At 41.0% G+C, this 15192-nt stretch overlaps 1 protein-coding gene across 10 annotated transcripts in view; it reads left to right on the plus strand.

Moving 5' to 3' along the window:
- Positions 1-15192, plus strand: part of Ccm2 (CCM2 scaffold protein) — a 63563-nt gene that overhangs the window by 38009 nt on the left and 10362 nt on the right. For 7 of the 10 annotated variants that reach the window (XM_048786565.1, XM_048786567.1, XM_015490289.2 and 4 more), the window contains 2 exons: positions 11120-11203; positions 11570-11753. In XM_048786565.1, coding sequence (XP_048642522.1) covers positions 11120-11203; positions 11570-11753 — 268 coding nt within the window. Of the gene's footprint in view, positions 1-818; positions 914-11119; positions 11204-11569; positions 11754-15192 lie in introns of all 10 variants that reach the window. The other 3 variants (XM_048786571.1, XM_048786568.1, XM_048786570.1) reach the window with 1 other exon arrangement.

A 15192-nucleotide genomic window follows, 5' to 3' on the forward strand; every position in this document is an offset into this window, starting at 1 on the left:
AGGTAGTTCTACTTTTAGTTTCTCAAGGAACCTCCATACTGCTTTCCATAACTGTGGAAAATTACTGTGCTAAATTATATTCCTCCCAGGAGTGTATAAGTGTTCCTTTTTCTCCATATCCTTGCCAGCAGCATTTGTTATCTTTTAACTGTCTGATAATTAGCCATTCTAACTGGGGTAAGATGATCTCTAATTGTGGATTTGACTTCAGTTTGCATTTCCCTAATGATTAGCAATGTTGAACCTTTTTTTTCATAGACTTGTTGACCATTTGTATATCTTCTTTTGAGAAATGTTGTTTGAGATCATTTGTCCATTTGTTAACAGGCCTTTTTTTTTTTCTATTGAATTTTTTTTTAGTTCCTCAGATATTCTGGATATTAACCCCTTAGTGGATAGAATTTGCAAATATTTCCTACTATTCTGCAGATTATCTCTTTATTCTCTTGGTTATTTCTTTTGCTGTACAGAAACTTTTTAGTTTGATATAATCCCATTTGTCAATTTTTGCTTTTGTTACCTCTGCTGTGGGGGTTTATTTAAAAAATCATTGCCTGTACCTTGTTTTTTGTACTCCACTATGTATTTCTTTATATATCAGAATGTCACACTGACATGTAAAGCTGCTTCACTTGTTTTAATGACTGCATAGTGTTCCTTTATATTGCTGTACCATATTTTATTTAACCAGTGACCTATTAATGCATATTTAATTTGTTATCTACAATTACACACATTTTACTCTAGATACATATTGGATAAATTTCAGAAATGGAATTTCTGGATCTGTAAGTCTAGGTTACTTTTTAATTTGACAGAGAATTCCAGATTGCTCTTCATAGAGAAGTTAAGCCTGTGCATGCCTTCAGCAGTCTTTGAGAGTGCCTGTCTCCACCCTCTGAGGAACAACACAGTGTGTATGCAACCTTTTTGATATTTGCTAATCAATAGAAGTAACTATAATGTTTCCTCATTATAGTTTTACTTACAAGTGAGGTTGAGAGTCTTTCCAAATAGTCAAGAGTCAAATTTCTTTCATACTGTCTTTCTAGATCCACTGCCCCTTTTTTCCTTTGGTTATTTGTGCCTATTTTCTTTGTATTTTCAGTAGCTGTCAGTATGTCAGGTAACTTAGCCCTTTGCTGTAAAATTAATGGCAAATGTCTCTTGCTGGTTTATCATTCGTCTTTGTATTTGTTTCCAATGATTCTCCAGCAGCAGAATCTGAAATGAGATTATGTTCAGTTGAACTGTTAGGGGCCTGTTGGGGAGGAGGGGAGGCTGGGGAGGGTGGAGGAAAAAGTATGTGAAAATTGTCTGTTCGATCCCAGTTCTGCCACCTTTATTGATGGGAGGGATGCAGGGGATGGAATCAGGGAGTTTTATCAACACTCAGAATGGTGGGGACCCTGGGTGGGATGTCTACCATATGTGCTGCTTTCTGCCTTCTGCTTGTTGATATTGTGTTTCTCACTAAGTTCACTCCATCCAGACCCTGCTTCTCCAGCATCAATTGGTCTTATTTGCTGGAAACCTTTCCCCAATGAAGTGCAGTCCCCACTACATCAATGACTCTGAGCACACCTTGTTATCCTCCTCCACTGCCTGTGCAATAAGAGTTTCCTCGCCTGCCTGGTGAATCTGCTAGTCTCAGTTGTTTGTGCCAGGGTCTAGATACATATTGGATAAATTTCAATACCTATGAACTATAACTAATCATCCTATCCTTACCAGGTGGCCTTTTCCAAATAGTGTTTTCTACTTCAGTAGCTTCTATTCTATAGGTCATGGTTGCCAGTTTGCCTGCTGATGGGTGGGGGAATATCCAGAGATATTTAAGGCGTACTCTGGACTGTCCCTACTTCCTTATGTCCCCACCTCCTCATGGTGATCTGGGTCAACTCCCCGGTAGAACAGTTGTTATTTTCTTTGCTTGCATATGCATGAACATGAGGAACCCAAAGTGACCAGCTAGCCACTATTTCTTGCTGTGTCTCCTCTTTTTTTTTAATATTTATTTTTAAGGTGAAGATGGACACAACACAATGCCTTTATTTTTATGTGGTGCTGAGGATCGAACCCGGTCCCACCCGAGCTAGGCGAGCGCTCTACCGCTGAGCCACAATCCCAGCCCCTGTGTCGCCTGATAGAAGTATTTTGTCCCTGGGATCTAGACCCTCAAAACCTGCAGAGCCTAAAGTGAAGAGGTCAGCAAGTACCAGTTTCCCCTTGGATCCTAGACCCCTGCATTTTTCCCAGTGGAGACCTAGTACCATGTAGTGACTATGGTTTAGATGCATAATGCCTCTGAAAGGAGAGAAAGCATTCTTTTGGGATGTCATACAGGTAGCCCTTCAGCTATACCCTCAAGAGACCATTCCACAACTCCATTGGACAGTTTTGACAATTCTGGACAATCAGGCATTATATAGGACCATTGATTCCTACAATCTTGTGCCTACTTTTATATCTCTTTAGTACAAAGTGAATCCCCTAGTCCAAGGTAATGTCACATGCTGTCCCACATCAGAAATCAGGTATTCTATGAGCCCCGGGAGAATGGAGCTGACTGATGCCACAGGCAGGAGAGGCAGAACTATAACTGTGTTATGCGCTCATTCTTACTAGGAAAGGATTCCTATTGTAGGGTTGAAGGAGTCCCGATATACCTACTGATTAGTTGGTCTCCTGGAGGGATGACACATCATCAGGTCCACAGGTCTGAGCCTGTTTTTGACTTACCACTTTGGCTCAGAGTAGGGGGCTGGAATCAGTTTGAGATGGTCTTTTCTGTTTCAGTAGCTCTTTTGTCTATAGGTCCAAGGGTCATCATGAGGATTCTGCACCCTACTAAGTGTGTCTTCTCCTTTTATATATTATATATGTTACTCAGGAAATGGCAGGTGACTACCAGCTGAGTATTGACCCAGTGGACACTTAGATGTAGACCTGGAATCCACTGATTACCTTATAGCCCCACCCCATACAGGGTTGTTGGCAGTGTGGGTTCCCAAGTAGCGGCATCACCTCTAAATCTCCAAAAACTTTCACAGATTTCCAGTTCCCAGGAACCTTGTACCTGGGCCATTTAAATCTCTTTGGAGATTTAATGCTGGTAAAATCACCATGGGGCATACTTGCCTTGGTGTTAAGTTCCTTCCCACACAGGTGTGTCCTCTCCTTCCATCAGTGTTTGGGTCTAAGAGCTGCTTCAGGTCTGGAAACTGAGTCAGGGTTAGATACTTTTATTGCAGAAGCTTACCTCAACTTTCTGCCCCCCCCCCTTTTTTAACACAGGGGTGCTCAATCACTGAGCCACATTCCCAGCCCTATTTTGTATTTTATTTAGAGATAGGATCTCACTGAGTTGCTTAGTGCTTCACAGTTGCTGAGGATGGCTTTGAACTCAAGATCCTCGTGCCTCAGCCTCCTGAGCCCCTGGGATTACAGGTGTGTGCCACCATGCCCAGCTGTTGTCTATTGTTTTGATCTCCTTCTTTGTATATATTGAACAGTCTTGCCTCTAGGAACGCTGTGTTCTATGAGCCATATCAACGGGTGCCCCATCACCATTTTGACTTTACTCCCTGTTATTAATTCAGGCCTCCCTTCCCCTGTTGGTTAAGTGCTACTACACCTGGCTTTTGCTGTTCCAGGACCCTGTTGCCCTCTTGCTTCTGGGGATCCCAGTTCTGTGAGAGCATATCTCACCATTAGCTGCGTCTGCAAAAGCTGGCCAGCTCATGCTTCTTCTCCACCTACTTTGTAGTACCATGGTGGATGGGCTCTGGTGGGATTTCCTGTCATTTTATGGGTCTATCCCAGCATACCTCCTTCCCTGAGCCTTCAAATGCTGAGATCCCCAGTACTGAGACCCATAGTCTTCCATAGCACCTCTGTGATCTCTACTTTGGTCAGTATCAGCTTTTACTTGGACTGAGCTCCTAAGAACCACAACTGTAAGTTAAAATGACCCCTGAACCTTGTCAGGTTATTAAATGCTGTGGCATGTGGTGTGCCTTAGTGGGGACAAACTTATCCAGCTTAATATTGTACTACCAGGACCTAGCACCATGCATCGCCTGCTTTTCAGTGCCTACCAGCACATGATAGGCAAGTCCTGGAGCCAAGAGAGGCAGTTACAAGCTCATTGGAGGATTGTGCATTGTTTTCTAGCAAGGGGGTTTGAGGAACTCTTGTCTTCCATCAAAAGGGTGTGTGCCGTCATCAATATTTTTTTACTCATTTGAGTGAAAACACAAAATAATATTTTTGGATGATACAAAGCTAGAAATGATATCTAATGTACAGTGTAGCATTGATCATTGAAAAAGTTTTTAATAAAATTAAAAAATTTTTTTTTGTACCATGGATTGATCCAGGGTTGTTTTACAATTGTGTCACATTCCAAGTCCTTTTTATGTTTTGTTTGGGACAGGGTCTTGCTAAGTTGCTTTGGGCCTTACTAAATTGCTGAGGCTGGCTTTGAACTTGCAATCCTCCTGCCTCAGCCTCTCGAGCCTCTGGGATTACAGGTGTGTGTTACCACGCCTGGTTGCAAAATAAATTTTTGAATAAAACTAATAAGGTAAAGTTTTTATTGTTGTAAAATATACATAACATATATTAGTTGTCAGTAGACTATAAAGTTTGCCATCTTTGTTGGGCATGGTGGTATACGCATGTAATCCCAGCAACTTGAGAGACTAAGGCAGGAGGATCACCAGTTTGAGGCCAGCCTAAGCAACTTAGCCAGATCCTGTCTGTGTTAGTTGGCTTTTCACTGCTGTCACCAAAAGACCCAACAGGAACAATTTTAGAGGAAGAAAAGTTTATTTAGGGCTCATGGTTTCAGAGGTCTCAGTCCATAGATGACTGACTTGGGTACTTTGAGCCCGAGGTAAGGCAAGAACATCATGGTGTAAAGGTATGAAGGAAAAAAGCAGCTCAGGACATGGCTACCAGGAAGCAGAGAGAGAGAGAGAGCTCTCCTCAACAAGAACACATTTTAAGCCCCAAAGACATACCCTCAGTGACCTACCTCCTCCAGCCATACCCTGCCTGCCGATAGTTACTACCCAGTTAATCATCAGTTAATCAGTGTGAATCAACACACTGATTAGATTAAGACTCTCAAAACCCATCACCTCTGAACTTACTTTTTTTTTTAGTTGTCAATAGACTATTTATTATATGCAGTGCAGAGACTCAAACCCAGTGCCTCATACATGCTAGGCAAGCACTCTACCACTGAGCCACAACCCCAGTCCTCACCTCTAAATTTTCTTGGATTGTCTTATGCATGAGCTTTTGGGGGACACCGAATATCTAAACCATAACACTGTCTCAAGAAAAAAGGGGGGGTGGCTGGGGATGTAGCTCAGTGGTAGAGGGCGTGCCTAGCATGTGCAAGGCCCTGGGTTCAATCTATAATACAGCTCACACCCTGCATATTGCCTTCTCAACTATTTTCAAGTATACAGTTCAGTAGCGTTAAGTACTCTGTTGTATAACCATCACCACCATCCATGTCCAGAATGTTTCATCGGCCCATATTGAAATCATTGCTATTTATTAGTTCTAGATGGACACAATAGCTTCATTTTGTTTGTTTGTTTGTTTATTTATTTAATTTGGTACTGGGGATCGAACCCAGTGCCTCACACATGCTAGGCAAGCGCTCTACCACTGAGCCACAACCCCAGCCCGAAACCGAAATCATCGTTATTAACAATGACTGCCCATTCCCTTTCTCTGCAGCCCCTGGCCACCACCATTCTTCTCTCTTTGTGAATATGACTACTCTAGGCACCTTGTATAAGTGGAATAATGCAGTATTTGTGCATCTATGACTGTTTAATTTCACTTAGGACAACATCTTCAAGGTTCATCAGTATCATGGCAGGTGTCAGAATTTTCTTCCTCTTTGAGGAAATTCTTCCACTGTATGGATATATCACACTTTATTCATTAGTGAACATTTGGGTTGTTTCTACCGTTTGTTGATTATAAATGTCAATGTGTTTAAAGTCTCTGCTTTGATTTTTTAAAAAATGTATATTCATCCAGAAGTGGAATTGTTGGATCATATGCTAATTCTTGGTTTAATTTCTTTCGGAACCACAATATTGTTTTCTACAGCAGCTGCTCCATTTTACATTGCCACCAGCAGTGTATAAAGGTTCCAGTTTCTCCATAATTTCACTAAAAGGTGTTATCCCTCCAATTTTTATATTTTAATAATAGCTATCTTCATGGCTGTGAGTTAGTATCTCATTGCAATTTTGATTTTAATTTCCCTAATAATTAGTGATATTGAAGACCTTTCATGTGCTTATTAGTCATGTGTATATCTTTTTTAGAAAAAATGTCTATTCAAGTTGTTTCCCCTTTTTAGAATTAGGTTTGTTTGTTTGTTTTTTGTTGTTGACTTACAGCAGTTCTTTTTTTTAATATTTATTTTTTAGTTGTAGTTGGACACAATATCTTTATTTATTTTTATGTGGTGCTGAGGATTGAACTCAGGGTCTTGCATATGTGAGGTGAGCACTCTAGGTCCAAACTTGTATTTTTGGAGTGCCCTGAATGTGCTTTAGCCAGTTATTCTTTTCTCTGTTTCCTTTTCTGTCTAGTGAGCAGACTGCATTGTGCAGCATTAGATGATTGGTTTTGTGTCATATTTTCTCTCTTTGGATTTCCAGAGCAACCTCCCTGCATGGTTCTCTGGTTCAGAGGTCATCTGTGAACAAAGACAATTTTATTTTTTCCTTCCCAACCTGTGTATCCTTTGTTTCTTATTCTTGTTGCATTGCATTAGCTAGGACATCTAGCCAGAAGTTAAATAATAGTGATGAGAATGTGTATGAACAAATGTAACAGTGAATCCCACCGTTATGTATAATTATAATGTGCCAATAAAAAATATGGAGGGGATGGGGTTGTAGCTCAGTGGTAGGGCATTTGCCTCGCATGCATGAGGTCCTAGGTTCTATCCTCATCACCACATAAAAATAAAATAAAGGTGTTGTGTTCACCTACAATTAAAAAAAAATAAATACTTTTTAAAAATATGGGAAAAAAGAAGAATGATGAAAGAGGACATCCTTGGGCTGGGGATGTGGCTCAAGCGGTAGCGCGCTCGCCTGGCATGCGTGCGGCCCGGGTTCGATCCTCAGCACCACGTACAAACAAAGATGTTGTGTCTGCCGAAAACTAAAAAATAAATATTAAAAAAAATTCTCTCAAAAAAAAAAAAAAGAAAGAAAGAAAGAGGACATCCTTGCCTTGTTCTCATCTTAGGGGAAAAGTATCTAGTTTCTTACACTTAAGTATGATGTGAGTTGTATTTTTTTTTTTTTTTCGAATTAGTGTTGATTGAATTGTGAGCCTCACTCATGCTAGGTAAGTAATCACCACTGAGCTACATCCCCAGCCCTTTTTATTTTGAGACAGATTGTCACTGAGTTTGCATAGGCTGGTCTCCAATTTGCCAGCCTCCCAAGTATCTATGATTACAGGTAACGCACCACCATGTCATGTGTTTTTGACATGAGTAGGGTTTAGATTTTGTCAAAAGCTTTTGCTCTACCTGTTGATATGATTCTTTCTTTAGCCTGTTGATGAGATGGATTACATTAATTGAGTTTCAAATGTTGAACCATGTGGGATAAATCCCACTTGGTCATGGTACATAATTCTTTTTATATGTGGTTCAGCTCAATTTTCTGATATTTTGTTTAGAACTTTTACATGGATATTGATGAGAAATGTTGGTCTATATGTTTTTTTTCTTTTTTTTTAATGTCTTTGTCTTGGGTTTTTTTTTTTTTTTTTTTTAATAAAATGGTAATGCTGGCCTCATAGAATAGGTTCTGAAGTGTTTTCCCTGTTCCTATTTTCTGGAGAAGATTGTAGAGAATTGGTGTAATTTTTTTTCCTTAAATGTTTGGTAGAATTTACCAGTGAGCCCATCTGTGCCTTGTGCTTTCTTTTTTTGGAAGGCTATTCATAGCTGATTTGGTTTCTTTAATAGATCATAGGACCATTCACATTGCCTATTTCCCCTTCTGGGAATTTTGATAGAATTTTGGTAGAACACCTTTCAAGGTGTTCCCCTGTGGGCTGAGAGCAGACATCATATGGTTTCTATTTTTTTTAAATGTAAGTATGGGGCTGGGATTGTAGCTTAGCAGTAGAGTGCTTGCCTAGCACATGGGAGGCCTTGGGTTCAATCCTCAGCACCACATATAAATAAATAAATAAAAATAAAAGTGTTGTGTCCAACTATAACTAGAAAAAAAACCAAAAAATAAAAAATAAGGATACACTGAAGGTTTAAAAAAATAAAATTAAATATAAGGTGTGTTTATGGAAGTGGTCCATGTTGGTGAATGTTGCATGTGAGCAACCCAGTACTAAAAAACAAAAAGTATTTTGGTGCTATTGAGTTCCGCTATGTCCATCTGTCCATCCTTCCTTCCTTCTTTCCTTGTCCTCCTCCTTCTCCCCTTCCTCTCCCCTTCTCCTCCCCTTCCTCTCCCCTTCTCCCTTATCACCCCTGCTTTCCTCCCCCTCCTTCCCTTATTCCTCCTCCCTCCCTTTCTTCTCCTCCTCCTCTTTTTTGCTGCACTGGGGATTGAACCCCAGGCTGTTATAACACTGAACTACACTCTCAACCATTATTATTATTATTATTATTTTTAATTTTGAGACAGCATCTCACTGTTTCCCAGGCTGTTCTCAAACTTGTGATCCTCCTGCCTCAGTCTTCTACGTAGCTAGGATTACTGGAGCAATTTATCACTGAGCTAAATCCCCAGCCCTTTGAATCATTTATTTTGAGGCAGGATGTTGTTAAGTTGCTTAGGTATTCACTTAGTTGGTGAGGCTGGTCTCAAACTTATGATCCCTGAGTCACTGGAATTACAGGTGTGCACCACTGTGCCCTACTGATCCATCTGTTTTTGCCTCATTTTTTTTAAGGTTTGTTTTTTAAATATTTTTTAGTTGTTGATAGACCTTTATTATTTATTTATTTGTCTGAGGTGCTGAGAATCGAACTCAATACTTCACACATGCAAGGCAAGTGCACTACTGCTGAGCCCCAGCCCCAGCCTCTTTTGCCTCATATTTTGATACTCTTTTTTTATTTATTTATTTGTTTATTTGAGAGAGAGAGAGAAGAGAGAGAGAGAGAAAGAATTTTTAAAATATTTATTTGTTAGTTTTCGGTGGACACAACATCTCTATTTTTATGTGGTGCTGAGGATCGAACCCAGTGCCCTGCGCATGCCAGGTGAGCACGCTACCGCTTGAGCCACATCCCCAGCCCCAGATACCCTGTTTTTAGACACAGTAAGGGATAATAGAATTCTCTGGTTGTATTTTAAAATTGTTTCTTTGACTGTTATGGTGGCACACACTTATAATTCCAGCTATTCGGGTGAATGAGGCAGGAGGGTTTCAAGTTTGAGGCCAGCTTGGGCAACTTAGAGACCCTCTTCACAAAACAAAAATTTAGAAAGGGATGGAGATGTAGCTCAATGGTAGAGTCCCTTGTGATTGAGCCCCCAAGCTGGTCCATGCTTAGTCTTCATTACTTGTCATCACCCCCTTCTGCTTCTACCAGTGCAAGCTCCAGGGTTTCTCCTCCTGGTAAGCTGTGATTCTCATCATCCATCAGTCTGTCTCTCCAGTTTAGGGGGTAGTGGTTTTCCCTGGGACCTTAGTTATTTGATAAATCTAAGAACAGTTGTTGATTTTCAGTCAGCGTTCTTGTTGTAAGTATGGAAGTGCCAGCTTCCAAGCTCTTAAATGCTAGACCAGAAACTGGAAGTCCCACTTAATCCTTTTTAAATATAAAACCAAAATTATGAGTTGATGAATCAAGACAAATGTTGAGTACAAGAAGTCTGTTCTTATCCTAATTAGAATTAAGTTATACTCTATGTATATATAATATGTCAAAATACATTCTACTATTATGTATATCTAAAAAGAACAAATAAAAAATATATAAAAATTATAATAGCGAAAAGAAGAAGTTGTCTCTTCTTGGGAAGAAATCAGTGATCCATTTAAAAAAACAAACCATTAGAAATATTGTGTTAGTTCATAAGACCCAGACACGAACACAGCAGACTCAGAGCTGCCATTCAGAGCCTCCATGCTCCGATGTTCTTCATCATGGTACTTTGCTGAGCCAAGTGCCTCATTGCCACGTGTTACAAAATAACTTATTTACATCATATCTTTATCTGTTTTGTGTTGCTTTAATAGAATGCCACAGACTGGGGACTGGGGATGTAGCTCAGCAGTAGAGCACTTGCTTAGCATGTACAAGGTCCTAGTTTGATTCACAGCACTGCAAAAAATAAAGATAAAAAAGAATGCCACAGACTGGATAATTTTATAAATAATAGAATGTATTTTGCATGGTTCTAGAAACTGAGAAATCCAAGATAAAGGGGCTGGCATCTAGTGAGAACCTTCTTGTGTCATCCCATGGCAGAAGGTGGAAGGAGAAGAAAGTGAGAGAGCAAAAAGGGAGTTGAACTTATAAGGACCCTACTCCTAAGGATGAACCTATTCCTGCCATAACAGCATTATTAACCCATTCCTGAGGGTAGAGCCTTTATGACCGAATCACCTCCTAAAAGTTGCACCTCAACATGGTTGCATCAGGGAGTTACGTTTCCAACACATGAACTTTGAGGGACACATTTAAACCATGGCACTTCATTTCTCTATTTGTGTTCATTTTTCTCAGCTGTGTTGACCTTTGCAACTTAGGGTTTATTTTTAGTGGGGGCTATTGCATGGTGCCCTTGTTTTCAGTTCTTCCAGAAGTGCAAGGAAACACCTGCCATCACTGGTTAGCTACGAAACCTAGTTTTAAAATGCCTTTTGTAGGACTTTTGATGATGATCTTGAATATAGGAAATGTGGGAGGGTTGTCCTGAGCTCTAGGAAACTTGTGTGAGAATTCAGTACTCACCTCGTAGAACTGGTGGCCTGAGTATGAGACACTAGAACTGTGCTCAGTTGATCTTGCTATGGTGGTGTTGGCTCATTTCCCAATTCCCATTTCTCATGACTGTTTTTCTTCACTTTCTTTCAGTATTTAGGTCAGTTAACATCTATACCAGGATACCTGAATCCCTCCAGTAGGACTGAAATCCTGCATTTCATAGACAATGCAAAGGTAACCCCATCCTCTCATCTGTGTGCTCTGTCGCTTGGCCAACACCAGCCCTTAATCCATTCACTTTTGATATCATGGCCAAGAGGGATGACCCAGTTCCATTACATTATGGGTGCACTTGGCTCTTGGCCATAAAGACTGTTCCTCAGTCTGAACATTAACTTCATTCTCCAGATTTGCTTTATGTGGTTTTGGGCTATTTTCCAAAATTTGTAATTTCAAAATATCTCAATTATATACCATAATTTTGAATCTAAAGGCACACTGGTCACATGTGTGATATCAGCCAGTATAGTGCTCCTGGAGAAGAGCCCAGGACAGGCCTCGGCACACCTGGCATTTCTGATGCCCTGTGGTTCTTTCCAGCGAGCCCACCTGCTTCCTGGACACCTGACCCAGGAACACGATGCTGTGCTCAGCCTGTCTGCCTACAATGTCAAGCTGGCCTGGAGGGATGGGGAGGACATCATCCTCAGGGTGCCCATCCACGACATTGCTGCTGTCTCCTATGTCCGAGATGATGCCGCACACCTGGTGGTCTTAAAGACAGGTATGGACCTGGATGACTAGGGGTCAGAAGGATCCTTGTCCTGAGGAGTGTTCTTGACTTTCATGAAACTCTAGAGACAGCTTCTGCAGCTCTGTGTTGGGCACTCTTATCTGTTGTGGCTAAGAATTGGACCTCCTATCCCAGAGGTCAGCCAGAGGAGGGCTAGCAGTCAGCTGCTGTGACCCTGGAGTCCCTGTCAAATCAGAGCCTTGGGGACCAGTATCCAAAGAAGCAGTGTCCTGTCCCTCTTCCTGGTGGGGCTCAGCCTCCCCTATACTGGTGTTGCTTCCACTGGCCAGGTGGGAGAGAAGGGCAGTAATGAAGGCTATGGTGGGAATCTCCCCTCAGCCCAACTTCCATATATATATATGTTTTTTGTTTTTGTTTGTGCTGGGGATTGAACCCAGGAGTAATTTGAGTAATATCCCCAACGTTTTATTTTGCATTTTGAGACAGTGTCTTGCTGAGTTGCTGAGACTGTCTCAAACTTGTGATCCTCCTGCTTCAGCCTCCCAAGTTGCTGGGATTACAGACATGTAGTACCATACAAGCTCCAGCCCACATTTTGAGCTCCCCACAATGTTCCCAAAGCTGGGACAACAAAAAGGAGACTCTGTCCAGGGGCTCTTGTCACTGCTTTTACATGCAGGTGGAATTGTGAAGAATGTCATTTTCTGCTCACTCTCTTACCCTATTGCTCTACGCAGTGCCTGCCCTCCTGGATGCTGGGGTAGGAGCTACCTGTCAGCTTCTGGAGGTCTCCATTCTGGCATTCAAGTCATTAAGAAATGAGGGAGAAATTTTGGTTCATCCTGCATATTTATTGTGACCTCTGAGGCTGGCATTGCCACAAAAACACTGGTTTGATCTCATTGGGCCACTGTAGGCATCTTGGTTACCCTGAAGTCCTTCATTTCCAGAGGAGTAGTGGCAAGGCATGAGGGATTGGAGTGGTTCTGCCTGGAACAAACACTATTTAGGTAGTAAAGAGGGAAATCTCAGTCCACTTGAGGTCAGCAGTACCTGGGAATCTAGGAAGCAGTCTTGTTGTCTCAGAATTGTGAAGTTACATGTTTGGGTAAACTCTCAAAAACAGGCCACAGGAAGTTCTGGCTTAGGAATCTGATCTGCATTCTTTTGGTCACAAACCTACTCAAGTAATGGAAAGGTTAGGAAGGTGATTGCTGGGAGTCACAGCTGTTCTACCTTGTCTGTGTAGCAGTAGCTCATGCCCTCCCCAGCATACTTAACATATCACATGGACATGAAATGACACACATTACATATGTGGACTTGTACACAAAACACACAAACACACACACACATTCACTCACATGCACACAGCTGCCTTTGTCACACAGACACATACATATACTCGTACACTTAGACACACACACATGCCTATCCCTTCTGCACTATTACCAAGCATGTCTTAGCAAGGTCCCTTCCTATTTGCTTTTCTGTGAATGTGTTAGTCAATTTTTCATTGCTATAAAAAAATGCCTGAGATCATTAACTTACCCAAGGGAAAAGGTTTATTTTCACTTATGGTTTTATTTTTTATTTTTATTTTTTTAAAATATTTTTTAGTGTTGAAGGACCTTTATTTTATTCATTTATTTATATGTGGTGCTGAGAATTGAACCCAGTGCCTCACACATGTGAGGCAAGCACTCTACCACTGAGCCACAACCCCAGCCCCATCACTTATGGTTTTAGAGGTTCCGGTCCATGATTAGTTGACCCATTGCTTGTAGGCCTGTAATGCCAGGGTGGTAATAGCAGGGAATGTGTAGTAGACCAAACTGTTTATCTCATGTCCAGGAAGCAAAACAAAGGAAGAAAAAAGGACTGGGGTTCCATAATGCTGTTTGAGGGCACACCTCAATGACATAAGATCATCCTGTCTCCTAAAGCTTCTGCCACCTCCCAACAGTGCCTGCCTGGGGACCACGCCTTCCATACATCAGCCTTTGGAGAATATTTAATATTCAAGGCATGGTGCTTATTTTCCTTCACAGTGATGAATGAGTATTGACTATTAATGCCAGGCATTGAACTAAGTTGAATAATATGAAACTGTCCGTATTTAAACATTTTAATCAATAAAAGTGGCAATTTAATGTGACTCATATTAGTACAAAGCATTTGATATGATTATCTCATTTAACCTCTATAATAAATCTTTTTTTTTCTAGTTATAGATGGACACAATACCTTTATTTTATTTATTTATTTTTATGTGGTGCTGGGATCTAACCCAATGTCTCACATATGCTAGGCAAGCACTCTACCACTGAACCACAACCCCAGCCCTCTATAATAAATCTTTTTAAAAAAATTTTTTAGTTTTAGGTGGACACGATATCTTTATTTTATTTTTATGTGGTGCTAGGGATTGAACCCAGTGCCTCATGCATGCCAGGCAAGTGCGCTACCACTTGAGCCACAACCCCAGCCCCTATAATAAATCTTTAAGGAAGATTTCATTGATTCCCATCTTATAGATGGACAGAAGGGAGTTTAAGTACTGTCATGAAGATCATGCTTGGTGAAGATGGGACATTTGGTTAAGAAGGGTTAAACTGTTCCTTCTGGCCTTAGAAGGTTCTGTGGCTGCTTCTAAGCACTCTGTCCAGCACCATGGTAACCCTCTGTTTCCTCTGCCTTGTATCTACAGGAGGTATCCTTTAGGGGACAGGGAGTGAGGAGACCAGCTCCTGAACCGGTCCTTGCAGGTGGGGAGGGAAGGTCCTCCCATTTCTGTTCCTTATGCGGCAAGATAATTTCTTAGCTTTAATCATTAAAACAATTTGGATAATGGAAAAATTTTGAAACAACAACAAAAAACAAAGAAATAATAGAAAATAACTTTCATCACTTAAAAAAAAAAAGAAAAGAAGGTAGATAATAGTTTTGTACTGGGGATTGAACACAGAGACACTCAACTACTGAGCCACATCCTCAGTCCTATTTTGTTTTATTTAGAGACAGGGTCTCACTGAGTTGCTTAGCGCCTTGCTGTTGTTAAGGCTGGCTTTGAACCCACAAAACTCCTGTCTCAGCCTCCTGTGCTACTGGGATTATAGACATGCGCCACCACACCCAGCAAATAATAGATTTTTTTGAGAGAGAAAACACATTCCATTGGAGAAACTTTTTTATAAAAACATAAGCAGCAGGACTCATCTTTGAGAGAACTTATGATTCACAGGAAGGGAATAAATCCCTGTGTCCCAGGGACTGTTCTCAGCAGGATAGTTTCCATTCATCAGAATTGGGATGCAAAGTGCCCCATACAGAGCCTGGCAGACTGGTATCTAAAGTCTGCTCTGTGTGTCTACTGTGTGTGGTTTAGCTGTATGCATCTTTCAGGCCAAGGGTCACTGGTATTTGGGACAGTATAGTATGAGGGAACTAGGGAGCCACGTCTGCTCAG

The sequence above is a fragment of the Marmota marmota genome, unplaced genomic scaffold (assembly GCF_001458135.2).
Source record: "Marmota marmota marmota unplaced genomic scaffold, marMar, whole genome shotgun sequence".
In the NCBI taxonomy this organism is placed as follows: domain Eukaryota; kingdom Metazoa; phylum Chordata; class Mammalia; order Rodentia; family Sciuridae; genus Marmota; species Marmota marmota.